Below are 13571 nucleotides of genomic sequence, written 5' to 3' on the forward strand. Positions count from 1 at the left end.
GTGGCAGTACTTCCCTGGACGAACTCTTACACAAGGAGATCTACGGCTGATGATTTCTATACAATATTTCTATGTTGATTGATACCACACATGATACATGATGCAGTGATAAAACGAATTTAAATACTCATTTACTACAGCAGACATTTTTCTATACCAGATATGAAGAAGAAGGTATGTTTGTCGCAAAGCTTGAGGAAATACGCAACAATCTTGCAGAAAACAAAATATATCTGAGACTATGATAACAAAAGTAATAACTTCACTACCTGTGGGCCCTGCGGCCTACAATTATTTTGTCACTACATGGGAATCGGTACCCCAAGAAAATCAAACTTTGAATGAACTCACGTCGTGTCTGCTTCTTGAAGAACACAGCCCAAAAGAAGATGAACCAACGCAAGAGCTAGCAATGCGGTCTCATGCTTTGCAAGCACGTAACATGTAGAGTTTCCATTACTGGCCAAAAATGCAACCGATCTGGTCACGAAACAAGGTATTGCAAAGCTAGCGTAAAATGTCATTATTGTGGAAAGCTCGGCCATTTTGCGAATGAGTGTAAATTCAAATTACACAAATTTGCAAATAGAGGTCAACCGAGGTCGCGCTTAAGAACACAGAAGCACATATAATTGTCAAGAAGCTAACGCATTTGTTGGAACAACGGATAACAACCTAGTTGAGTGGATTATGGACTTTGGGACATCAGGACATGTTCATTGAATTAACTGCTGAAAAGAATAAAACTGTTAAAATAGGCGACGGATCGATGCTACCGATAAAAAGTATTGACTGTATTAAGTTAGAAGTTACAATGGTAACCAATGGATCTCTCAGGTACCTATCCGTGTGCGTTGCGTGCTATCCGTTTCCGATACACCGCATGAGACAACCGACCGTTATGTTCACGTCTCACCAACACATCCAAGAAAGGAAGAACCCCTATCTGCTCACATTCCATGGCGAAGGTGATCTTCGGGTGAACGCTGTTTAAGTGTGCCAATAGCGACTCTAATTCCTCTTTAGGCATAATGGCAAATACGTCATCTACATAGCGCCACCAGTATCTCGGTGCGAATGGAATGTTCACCAACGCTGTATCCTCAAACCATTCCATACTGCGCTGATACTGCGCTGGTGATACGTGAACATAACGGTTGGTTGTCTCATACGGTGTATCGGAAACCAACGCACACGGATAGATACCTGAGAGCGGGTTCACATCACTACCCGGCACATTTAGCCTCAGTTCCGCGGACGCACATTAATAGAGTTTTGAAACTTTGCGACCCGGATTACATAGATGTTGAGCTAAATCATGTGAAGGATGTGTTGGTTGGTAACGGTTACAAGTGGAAACAGAGTTGGCGTGTGGCAAATGCATCAACGAGGCCTCGACCAGAATCGGCAGAGAGAGTGGTAGCGTACTTACCTTATGTCAGGGGGGTGACGGATGTGATTGGAAACTTGTTACGCCGAAGGTACAGCATCAACACAATATTCCGTCCTCTCACACAGCTGCGACAATTGCTTCGCTCTCCAAAGGACAGAGACCCTCTGGGGGTCCCCGGTGTTTATATGGTTCCCTGTGACTGCGGCAAGTGTTACGTCGGCGAAACGAGACGGGACGTGGCTACTAGGCTAGCTGAGCATATCCGATCCATGAAGAACCAAGATGTCAATGGATCTGCGGTGGCAGACCACTTTCTGAGCTCCGGTGCTGGTCACTACATTAGGTTTGATAAAGCTAAGGTTTTAGCGCGCGAGAAGTATTTTGTGCCCCGCAAAATCCGAGAGGCTATTGAAATAAGTAGGCGACCAAATTTTAATAGGACGGAGGCTGGAGCTTACCATTGACCTGGAAGCCGTGTCTTCATGGCACTCGGTGTGCAGCTGCAGATGTTAGTGGTAAAGATGTGGTGAGGTTTATGTGCTGGACTGTTCCCGACAACAATCCTACGGACAGCAGTAGCGAAGAAGAGTTCCAGGACGCGCTGTCGCAACGTATCAGCCTCGCGAGTTTCCCATTGCGGACTGCATCATCGGCGCGCGCGCAGAGAGCCGCAGCGCGCAGTGCTAGACGTGACGCGATCGCGAACGTTGCACTCAACCCCTGAAGAAGACCATCGATTATGGTCGAAACTAGTCGGAACGCTTCCGACTAAAATACTACGCGAGTAAGTCCCGTTACTTTAATATTAGAACATACATTCATAAATAATAAAATGCCTAGCACAATTTTGTACGAGGATAATCAGTGTGCAATTAAAATAGCTGAGAGTTTAGACTCAAATTGTCTTAAGCACATAGATATCAGGCACAATTATATCCGAGAACAAGTATATAAAGGAGCTGTCGTTGTGAAGTACCGATAACGGCACACCAGACTATATATTTTTGTTCGAAAATTGCCTCCAGTGCAACGGAACAAGATACGTCAATGTGTAGCTTGATATGCTGGCGTGTGTACATTGATAGCAAAGAACAGTTAGCCGATATCTTAGACGATGGAATAAAATAAAAGAAAGGAGCTGCCTTAACTTTTTAAACTTTTTAATTTTTTATTAAAATTATTATCAAACAATCTTAGAAATCTTTTCGTGCTAATTTTCAGTCCGAGGTAAGAAAGTTACATAAATAAATTACGGCTATATCGAAAAACAGCGAAAACAAAATTTTTACCCCAAATTATGATGCCATGTCATTTTCAGTCGAATTAGAAGAAATTTGTACCTATCGCCAAAAAAGTTTGTATGGTAGCCATATTGAAAAATGGTGAAAAGAAATTTTTGACCCCAAATTATGATTAAGGACTCCTAAAGACCCTCGCATGCCAATTTCAAGCCGAATCGAAGCAAGTTTTTCTTAGGTCGCCATTTTGAAATCGCCATCTTGAATTTTTTTTAACCAGTGTTACCCTCTATGACATTCCTTCGAGCACCTCCTACCTATCTCTAATAGTTTCCGTCATAGGAGACTTTGAAATTTGTATGGCGGCGATCTTGTTTATTTGAATTTCGAACATTTTTTACTTCCCGCGGAAATTGACCAGGATGTATCTCATAAAAATGTACAAAAATGAAATGAAATGAAATGAAATGAAATGAAATGAAATGAAATGAAATTTTATTTGCCTTAAATATGGTTTACAATGTGGTACACATAATACATAATAATAGAAGTCCTCATATTTCACCAAAAATTTGGCATGCAAATAATACATTATCATCTATATTTTATAATTTAACAATTCTAATAGCAATTACTCACATACTTATTAACATTTATTATAAAAAGTAAGTTTTGGTATGTCAACAAATTAAATTAACTTAAATTAAGTAGTCAGATTATTAAAATTAGTATCAAATAAGTCTTTAATTGAGTAGAAATTTTTGTTTCTTAGCCACGACATTAACTTACGTTTGAACATAAGATTATTATTTATCAATTTCATGTCTGATGGTAAAGCGTTATATATCTTTTCACACATGGCCCCGCATTGTCGCTGGTAATAACTTAATTTGGTATTACTTTTACACACTAACCTGTCAAGGTTCCTTATATTTCAGTTATGAACGTCTCGAGTCTTTTTAAAGAGCTTACTATTGTACTTCACAAATTTAGACGCTTCAAATATGTACATGCAGGGCAGCGGTAAGATGTTAAGCGATTTGAATACAGGTTTACATGATTGTCGGGGTCCTAAACCGCACATTGCCCTGACGCATTTTTTTTGCGCTACAAATAATTTATTCACATCCGTTGAATTCCCCCATACAACCAATCCATATCGAAGTAAGGATGCTACGTAGCCATGATAATGCCTCTAAAGTTGTAGATAAAGTAGAAGTATTACGTAGCCTTCTTAAAACATAAACATAGCGATGCAGATTATTCCGTATTGTATCAACATGTAGCTTCCATTCAAATTTATCGTCAATCATTACACCTAAAAATTTTGTGTGTTCTAATTCTTGTAAGATTTGTCCTTTGTAATTAATGTTCAGTTCTAACTTATTATGTCTGATAGTCCCAAATTGAATGAAGTTTGTTTTACTAAAGTTCAATGTCAAGTTATTACTATTGAGCCAATCCACCAATTAATTGCATAATTAATTAATGCAATTGTATTATTAATGTCCGTTTCGTAGTTTACTTTATTGTCCTTATATGGTATCGTTATAGATATGTCATCTGCAAATAATACACATCTGTGTTGTGTTATGTCAGGTAGGTCGTTAATGTAGAGTAGAAATAAAATTGGTCCGAGAACGCTACCTTGCGGCACACCACATGCATTTACTCTATATAACGATCCATTTGAAACTACGTGAAAATTACTATCTAGCGAACTGATTTCTACCGCCTGACTCCTATTACTTAAAAATGAGGTTAACCAGTCAAGTGCTAGTCCTCTAATTCCAAGATTACCTAACTTTTGGAGAAGTAAATCATGGGACATGAAATCAAAGGCGCGAGTCATATCAAAAAATATACTAGTTGTTGGTATACCTTTGTTTACATTCTCAACTATTTCCTGCACTAAGTGGAAAACTGCTAACGAAGTAGATTTATTTTGCTGAAATCCAAACTGTTCTGGTTTAATTATGTGGTTTTTGGAAGCAAAATCCAGCAGCCTTTTTTTCATTGCTTTCTCAAAAATTTTTGAAAGCACAGGGACTAATGTGATAGGACGATAATTAGTCATGTCAGTTTTCGTGCCCTTTTTATGGAGAGGCTTAACAATTGATATTTTAAGTAGTTCTGGAAAAGTACCATGTTCGAACGAAAGGTTAACTAAATATGTAAGTGGCGCACTTAGTTCATTAGCACAATATTTTAAAACTTTCGTTGATATGCCATCGTACCCAGTTGAGTTTGTATTGCTCAGTGATCTTACTATGTTCTGTATTTCCGTTGGTTGTACGGGCTGTAAATAAATACTATTTGCCAAAGTATTTTTGTTCGTGTTTTTAGTAACTTTTTTACTTGAATTTGTTAAGTTGATCAAATAATTGTTAAATTCGTTCGCTATAGAGATAGGGTCACTTATAATAGCATTATTTACTACTATTTCTTTTATAAATTGGTCACTACTAATAGCATTCAGTTCTTTTTTAACGATTTTCCAAGAAGCTTTTGCTTTGTTTTTTGAGTTTCTCATGAGTTTGTCGTTGTGCAACTTTTGAGCTAAGTTTATACTTTTGCGCAGAATTTTGGAGTATAACCTATATTTTTGTTTTTTAACTTTCGATTTTTCGGCGTAGTATTGGTAACGCAGTATTCTTTTACTTTTACAACTTTTCCTGATACCTTTGGTGATCCATTTTGGTTTTTTATATTTGTTGGATACTTTGATTATTTTAACAGGAAAATTGAGATTATACAAAAAACTTAAGGTTTCATGGAAATATTGCATGGCTCTATTTAAATCGCGCTCTTTTAATGTCTCCCAAAAGGACAGCTCTTTCAGACAGTTTTGAAATCTATTTAAATTTTGGCTGCAATAGTCTCTGATCTTTATAAAGTATTCCGTCGTCTGCTCAATTTTTTTAATAACTGGAATATATAACATTTGAGCCGTGTTGTGGTCAGACAGATATAAATGTTGTAATTCAGCAGTAGCGTCGTCAATATTACTAAGTAAATGGTCAATGCAAGTATGAAGTCTAGTCGGTTCAGTAATATGTAATGTCAAATTGTAATTTTTTAGTATGTCCAAAAAGATTCTAACATTTTTTGACAATTTTGTCGCTAGGGTGTTGATATTAAGATCTCCAGCCAAAATAATCTTACTTTTTGATTGTTTTGTGTATTTATGTAATACTTCTTCTAATTTTGATAAAAATATGTTTATATTTGATTTGGGCGACCTATACACACATAGGATGTAAATATTGTGTGATAGTAACATACCACCGTAGCATTCAAATGTTGCATCCTGAGCATAGCTTTTCAAATCTTCAATCTTTTGAAATTTTAGTTTTTTGTTTATTAAAATACATGTTCCACCCCTACTTTTCATGTTTTGTCTGCAATAAGTCGCTGCTAAGTCATAACCAGTTACAGTTATACGACTTTCATTTCCAACTTTAACCATAGTCTCTGATAAACAGATAGTGTCAGGGCCCTTTTTAATTGAGTGTAACTCGGAAATTGTGACATCAAGCAATGATTTTTTGGAGACGTAACCGGCTATATTTTGATGCATTAATTTTATGCCGTTACTTTTTGTATCCTTAACGAAAAAAGTTTTTATTTTGGCACGTACAAGACAGGTTTAAACTATGCGGACTTGTAGTACTAGGTTCGTTTAGGATTGGTTTTTTCAAGCTATATAAATAATAATAATGCGTGATTTCACTAATTAATTCGTTCAGATTTTCGATAATAATTTTATACCCATAATTACTCACTAAGCCGCCCCTTGTATACATTTTTGTACAGTATTCCAATTTTTTGTTGCTATCTAATAAGTAGGCATATTCATAGTACTTATTATCACGATACAGTAAATTATTAAATATTTATACTCGTTTATTGTATAAATTTGCATAACTAGTAGATCTGTAAGTGGGCAAACAAATTACTATATTTGTATGTTGTACATTTAGCAACTTATTTCGAATATGTTCAATTAGCTCAGAGTACTTGTAACTTTCTTTAAAGTCCGCGTCACCTATAAACAAAATACAGTAGTCGTCATAATTAAAATTGCATAATTTATTTTCTATACCCTTTAGAAGTTGATTTATACCAGCTCCTAGAGTAATATAATGGCAAATATTGGTGTGGTCTAGGGTAGCTCTAGTTAGCTGCAACATTTTGATTCTGGAGTTACTGCTCAGTATACATAATTTTCTTTTTTCGCGCTGATATTCATTATTATTTGTTGTGTTATTCGTTTCTGTTTTCTTATTGTAGTTATTGTACTTTGTTGTTATGTAATCGTCATACGTTTTTGTTTCTTGGGCTTCAGTGTCTTTGTTTGCAGGATTTAATTTTTCAAGATTAGTATCGAAGTCTTTCTGTCCGTTTTCGACTTGCTCTGTGATAGAATTATCAATATTTGAGAATTCCAATACCCTTTTTTTTTAAATTTGATGATTTTTTCTTGATATTTGTAGATACTTTCTTTGTCGATGAGCATATTTGTGTTAGGGTTTTATTTAACGACTCTAATTTGGTGATACGATTTTTCAATGCATAATTTTCCGAAAGCAAATCCTCCCCATGTATTATAGTTTTTGCAGGCCGTTGATCACTTTTTTATATTTTCCACACTTAGGTCCTCTCATATTTGATTCTTATTTTGGAATCTATCCCCGTACAACGGTAAAAATTTTTCCTCCATATCGGGAAGTATACGTTCTATTACTATCAGTGAGTAAGAACTTGTAGCTTTATATATATAGCTAGATGGCGCGAATTGCGCCGGGCCGGCCCGCGAGGGCGAGGGCGAGGGCTTTCTTTGTGTCTATGGTGTCTGGTGTCAAATTGGGAGTTAAAGTTCATATTTCAGTAGAGAATTCTCTTTGTTTGACTTTGAGTGGCAGTGGCGGCCATTTTGTTTTGCAAATTTTGAATTTTTTTTACTCTCGGTAGAAACTGCCCAGGGTCTGGAGCAACATTCGTTTGGAAACCTTAGGGCTAAAACGTAGGTATACTTCGCCCATGCAGCTGGGGTCCTACCTGATGCGGAGCACTTTTCGAAGGTTTTGGTACTTTCTGATACTCACCAAATCATCCCAACCATTATTCGCATACATTACTCTTATATACCCGCTCTTCTTCTGGGAGAAAAATGCTGGTCAAAAAACTGAAAATTCACTTGTATGGCGGCCATCTTGGAAAATGGCGGGATCCAAATTTCGCTCGCAGACACATACTATAAACCTCCATACACGATCGGTTGTCAAATTTCAGTCGGACCGGAGCAGTTTTATTTCTGGCCGCCACTTTTAGGCCATCTTCAAAATTTTTGTACCTGCAGTTGGCTCGTACTATTCTGTACGACATTTGTTTGAGCGCCTCTCATCTATCTCCAACACTCGCTGAGATGTGGGCCTCAAAGCATAGTTGACGGTAGAAAATGTAGGACGGCCATATTGGAAAATGGCGGAATCAAAAATTTGACCGCAAATTAGTATTATTATAATAGAAGAATATAAAATTTCAGCCAAATCGGAGCACCTTTTTGTCGGGCCGCCATCTTGGATCGGCCATTTTGAAAAAATAATTTCAACAGACAGTTAGATCCTGTTGCCCTCTACAATATTACTTTGAACATGATCTACCTATCTCTAATAGTTTCTGAGATATGGGCCCCCGAAATTTGTATGGCGGACATTGTGTTTTTCGAATTCTGAATTTTTTTCACTCTTGGTAGGAACTGCCCAGGGTTTGGAGCAACATTCGTTTGGAAACTTTAGGGTTAAAACGTATACTTCGCCCGTGCAGCTGAGGTCCTACGTGATGCGGAGCACGTTTCGAAGATTTCGTTACCTTCTGATATTCAAGAAGCCCGTCTGATCATAATTCACCTACATTATTTTTACCCTCCCGCCCTCCTTCCGGGAGAAAAATGACGCCAAAGGGCAGAAAATTCACATTTATGGCAGCATCTTGGAAAATGGCGGAGTCGAAGTTTCAACCACATATTCCTATTGTGGGCCCCCATACTCGAGCACATGCCAGATTTGAGCCGTATCGGACTACTTTTTTTTGGGCCACCATTTTGAGTCGACCATCTTGAAAAAGTTTTGTCACCGGCAATTGACCCCCATCGCCCTGTATGATATTTGGTCTAGCACTCCCCGCCTATTTTCAATACTCGTCGAGCTATAACGCTCTAAAATTTGTATGGCGGCCATCTTGTTAATTCGAATTTCGAATTTTTTTCAGTTTCGATAGAAATAGCCTGCCTAGTGTAGCGGCCATTTTTAGTTTGACGACCCTGCCGGTAGATGTTATACTTTAGCCGCGCAGCCGGGGTCCCACATGATGCAGTCCACTGTTCGAAGATTTCGGATTTTTTTGGAACTCACCGGAGCCATCCAACCACGACTTCCGCACATCATTTTTACCCACCGCGACTCCTTCTGGGAGAACAATTATCTAAATGACTACATCAGTTAGTCAGTCAGTGGTAATCCAGCTATATAGAGTTTAACTAGATGGCGCGCGTTGCGTCGAGCCACTAAAGCGGTCCGTGAGGGCTTTCTTTGGGACTCGTGTGACAGGTTGGGAAAAAGACTTCATATTTCAAAAGAGAATCCTCTTTGGTTGAGTTTGGATAGGAGGAAGCAGGGTTGTCACATGTAGGGGTAGTTGGTACGATCGCGTCAAGTTGTATCCTTAAATATCTCAGAACAAACCAGTCGTATATCATTGACAGCTGCGAAGATTCAGAATAGTCAATTTCGTATGGTGGCCATCTTAAATTCGTCATATCAGAACACTTTCGATTCTGGTAGAACCTGATTAAGATTCTTGACAACTTTTATTTGAGAGCCATGTACCCATCTACGATACTTGAGCGAACAGCCTCTGTCCCACCTGATACGGAGCACTATTCCAAGATATCCGGATTTTCTCGTAATCACTGAACCATTCCGGCCACTATTCCTGTAAATCATTTTAACCTAAAAAAAACTATCTCTATTCCTTCTGGGAGAACTATTACCTAAATGTCTACATCAGTCAGTAGTAATCGAGCTACACACGTATAGTATGTTGCGCGATGCGCTGGGCCGCTAAAGCGGCCCGCGAGGCCTGTGTATTGTGACAGTTTGCTGCTTGTACTGTTTGTTTCAGAAATATATTTTTGTTAAATTTATTTGGTTCTGAGGGAGTCAAGTAGTTGGTATGATCGCGTCAAGTCGTATCCTTACATACTTCAGAAGAAACTACTCATATATCTTCAATAATTGCGAAGATTCAGTAAAGAAAATTTTTTTTATGGCGGCCATCTTGGAAAATGTTTAGTTCAGGTTCAGGATCCTTGACAATTTGATAACCATACACCCATCTCTGACGCTTTGGTTTCTTATTTGATGCAGACTACTTCTTTTCTGCTATTCAATATTCCAAGTCAAATACAATCCTTGTACGTTTATTTAAAACACCTCGATTCGTTCTAGGAGAACAATGATGTTGGCCCATGATGGCGGCCATGTTGGAAAATGACGAAATCGAAAAAGCACAGACACAACTTCCTATTATAGGGCGTTATACACAGTCACGTGCCAAATTTCAGCACGATCGGTAATTTTTTATTTTTTTGGCCGCCATATTCAATTGACCATTTTGAAGAAATAAATTTGACAGCCAATTGGCTCCTATCATCCTCTCGAAGATTAGTCTGAACATTATTTATCTATCTCTTCTCTAGTAATTACGGAGATATAGTCCCAGGAAATTTATATGGCGGCCATTTCGTTTTGCGAATTTTGATTTTTTTTATTCCTGGTAAAAACTGCCTAGCAACATTTGTTTGGAGACCTTGGGGTTAAAACGTATACTTCGCCCGTGCAGCTGGGGTCCTACCTGATGCAGACCACTTTTAGAAGATTTTGGTACTTTCTGATACTCACCAAATCCACCCAACTATTATTCGCATACATCACTCTTATACACTCGCTCTTCTTCTGGGAGAAAATACCAGTAAAAAAAACCGAAAATTCACTTGTATGGCGGCCATCTTGGAAAATGGCGGGATCCAAATTTCACTCGCAGATACTTACTATAAGCCTCCATACACGATTGATTGTCAAATTTCAGCCGTATTGGAGCACTTTTATTTCGGGCCGCCGTTTTGAGTCAGCCATCTTGAAATTTTTTTTTACCTGGAGTTTGCTCGTACTATTCTGTATGACATTTGTTTCAGCACCTCTCATCTATCTCCAACACTCGCCGAGATGTGGGCCTCAAAGCATAGTTGACGGTAGAAAATGTATGGCGGCCATATTGGAAAATGGCGGAATCAAAAATTTTACCGTATATTCTTATTACGAGCACCTAAACATGAAAGCGTATAAAATTTCAGCCGGATCGGAGTACCTTTTCGTCGGGCCGCCATCTTGAATCAGCCATTTTGAAAAAATAACTTCGACTGCCAGTTGGCTCCTATCGTCCTCTACTATTATATATATATATATAGTTTGAACACTATCTACCTATCTCCAATACTTTTCGAGATACGGACACCCGAAATTTGTATAATGGCCATTTTATTTTTCGAATTTTGCATTTTTTTTTACTCCTAATAGAAACCGCTCAAATTGTGGATAAACATTTGTTCGGAGACTTTGAGCCAAGGCGCATACTTTCGGAAGCTGGGGTCGTACCTGATGCAGAGCACGTTTCGAAGATTACGTTACCTTCTGATACTCATCAAACCCATCCGACCATAATTTCCCTTCATCATTTTTACCAACCCGCACTTCTTCTGGGAGAAAAATGACTCCAAAGGGTAGACAATTCACTTGTATAGCGGCCATCTTGGAAAATGGCGGAATCGAAATTTTGTTTTTCCCCAGTTTCCTATTGTGGACTCCCTTAAACGGCCGCATGCCAAATTTCAGTCGAATCCGAGCACTTTTATTTTGAGCCCCCATTTTGAGTCGGCCTCTCTTCTTGAAATCTTGAAAAAATTTTTTCACCGGTAGTTGACCCCCACCGCCTATGACATTTGGTCAAGGAGCCCCCGCCCTTCTCCAATACTTGCCGAGCTACAGGGCTCTGAAATTTGTATGGCGGCCATCTTGTTTATTCGATTTTTGAATTTTTTTTACTTCTGTTAGAAACTGCCCCATGTGGCGGCCATTTTTAGCTTGACGACCCTGCCGGTAGGTATTATAATTTGGCCGCGCTGCCGGGTTCCCACCTGATGCAGACCAATTTTCGAAGATTTCGGATTTTTCTGGTTCTCACCGGAGCCATCCGATCACGACTCCTGTACATCATTTTTACCCACCGCGACTCCTTCTGGGAGAACAATTATCTAAATCACTGGTTCAGTCAGTCAGTCAGTGGTAATCCAGCTATATAGAGTACAACATAATAATAATAATAATAAAGGTCAATGAATAATAATGATAAACACTCTCCTAGCCTCATACTAGTTGAACTCTGTACCGTGGATGCATTGGACACACGCATAGACAACCAAATATGACACCCAAACTTCCGAGAGAAATAAATGTGGGACATAATTCTAGTTGCCCGGGAATCGAACCCGGGACCTTTGCGTAGCAAAGCAACATGGTAACCACACGGCCACCGAGGCAATTATCATAAAGGTGTATGTAACAAGCACAACTTTAACACGCCATTAGTTCCATCGCGCCACCGCTAGATGGCATTACTTGTACTGTGAAACCCACTGTCATTTTGTTAACTCCAATATTACGAGTCATCATATGTGTTGAATTGTTAAAGTTTTCTACCGCTATAGCGTTTGTATGGCACTTGAAGGCTCTCAAGTTATTACTTCTTAGTTTCGGCACTAAACTTGTGCTTTCACGCACGTGAGATGCACTGTTGGGTCCCTAGCCGCATAACTTTTGTTTTTGCCTTGTATTTAATATACGCCTTGTGCACTTTCCGTCTGCATCTCAATTGTCAATGTTGTTACTTCTTATTAAGGCAGGTTCTGATAATTTTTAACTTGCTTGTATTATTTTGACTACTAGTCAAGTATAGTATGTTATTAGTATGCATATATTTTTTTATAATTATTGATATTAACCCATAAGTCAATGTATTAACCCAAATAATTACCACCAAGTTTAAATTATAGACTGTTACTGTGGCGATCGGTCTTTTTGGTATTTTATGTTTAACATTTTTAGGTACAGTGAATCTATGATTATTTTGTTATTATCAATTTCTATAAGTACTACTTATAAACAGAAAAGCTCAATTAATCGATTTGACTTAATTTAAATGTACCCTTTTGTCCTAACGATTACAAGATGTAACAAGCTATTTCAAAAGGGAGGTGAAATTGTCTACGCAAGGTGTGTGATTTGAAACACGAAGGTCTCAAACCAAACGGTTCTGGGTCATTGAGGACACATCTTTACAACACTATCATAGAATAGTCATCTGAGAGATAGGTCGAATTACGCCGGCTCGACCTCGACCGGCTTACCGCGTAGACACGTACCTCCCAAATATGGGCGAGTTGATTCGGACTTATATAGCGCTCGGTGGGAAAACTTTGCTTGCGCGTTTTAGGACACCTATTGAAAAAATAAGGACGCAATAAACTATTGAGATGTTTTTTTACAAATATGTGTTTTATTTCTAGTTAAGTTTGAATATAAGAAAGATGAAAATGTTTGCAATTGTAGAAATATTTTTAAATTTTATTTTTGTATATTTATGAATTTATTTTTGGTTGTTCATTAATTCATAGTAATGTAAATGTCAAAGGTGATTGGCAAAAAATATTATAATTTTTTTATGTTAATATTGAATGGTGAAAAAAAAAATACAGCCGGTACAAAATTCATAACAGAAATCTAATTAATTTTTTACAACTCAAGATTTTTCTAACGTACACC

The 13571-nt window shown here is 38.1% G+C and overlaps 1 protein-coding gene across 1 annotated transcript; it reads left to right on the forward strand.

The window, feature by feature from the left end:
- Nucleotides 1–1077: 1077 nt before the first annotated feature.
- On the forward strand, nt 1078–1857 carry LOC113234614. The gene has a single exon (XM_026469965.1). The coding sequence runs from the start codon at nt 1078–1080 to the stop codon at nt 1855–1857; it is 780 nt and encodes a 259-aa protein (XP_026325750.1).
- Nucleotides 1858–13571: the final 11714 nt, after the last annotated feature.

This window comes from Hyposmocoma kahamanoa, unplaced genomic scaffold (genome assembly GCF_003589595.1).
Source record: "Hyposmocoma kahamanoa isolate Upper Pololo Valley unplaced genomic scaffold, ASM358959v1 85756, whole genome shotgun sequence".
In the NCBI taxonomy this organism is placed as follows: Eukaryota; Metazoa; Arthropoda; class Insecta; order Lepidoptera; family Cosmopterigidae; genus Hyposmocoma; species Hyposmocoma kahamanoa.

Excerpts from the sequence above, each read along its gene's own strand:
- LOC113234614 (XM_026469965.1), top strand. The coding sequence starts at position 1,078 with ATGGAATGTTCACCAACGCTGTATCCTCAAACCATTCCATACTGCGCT.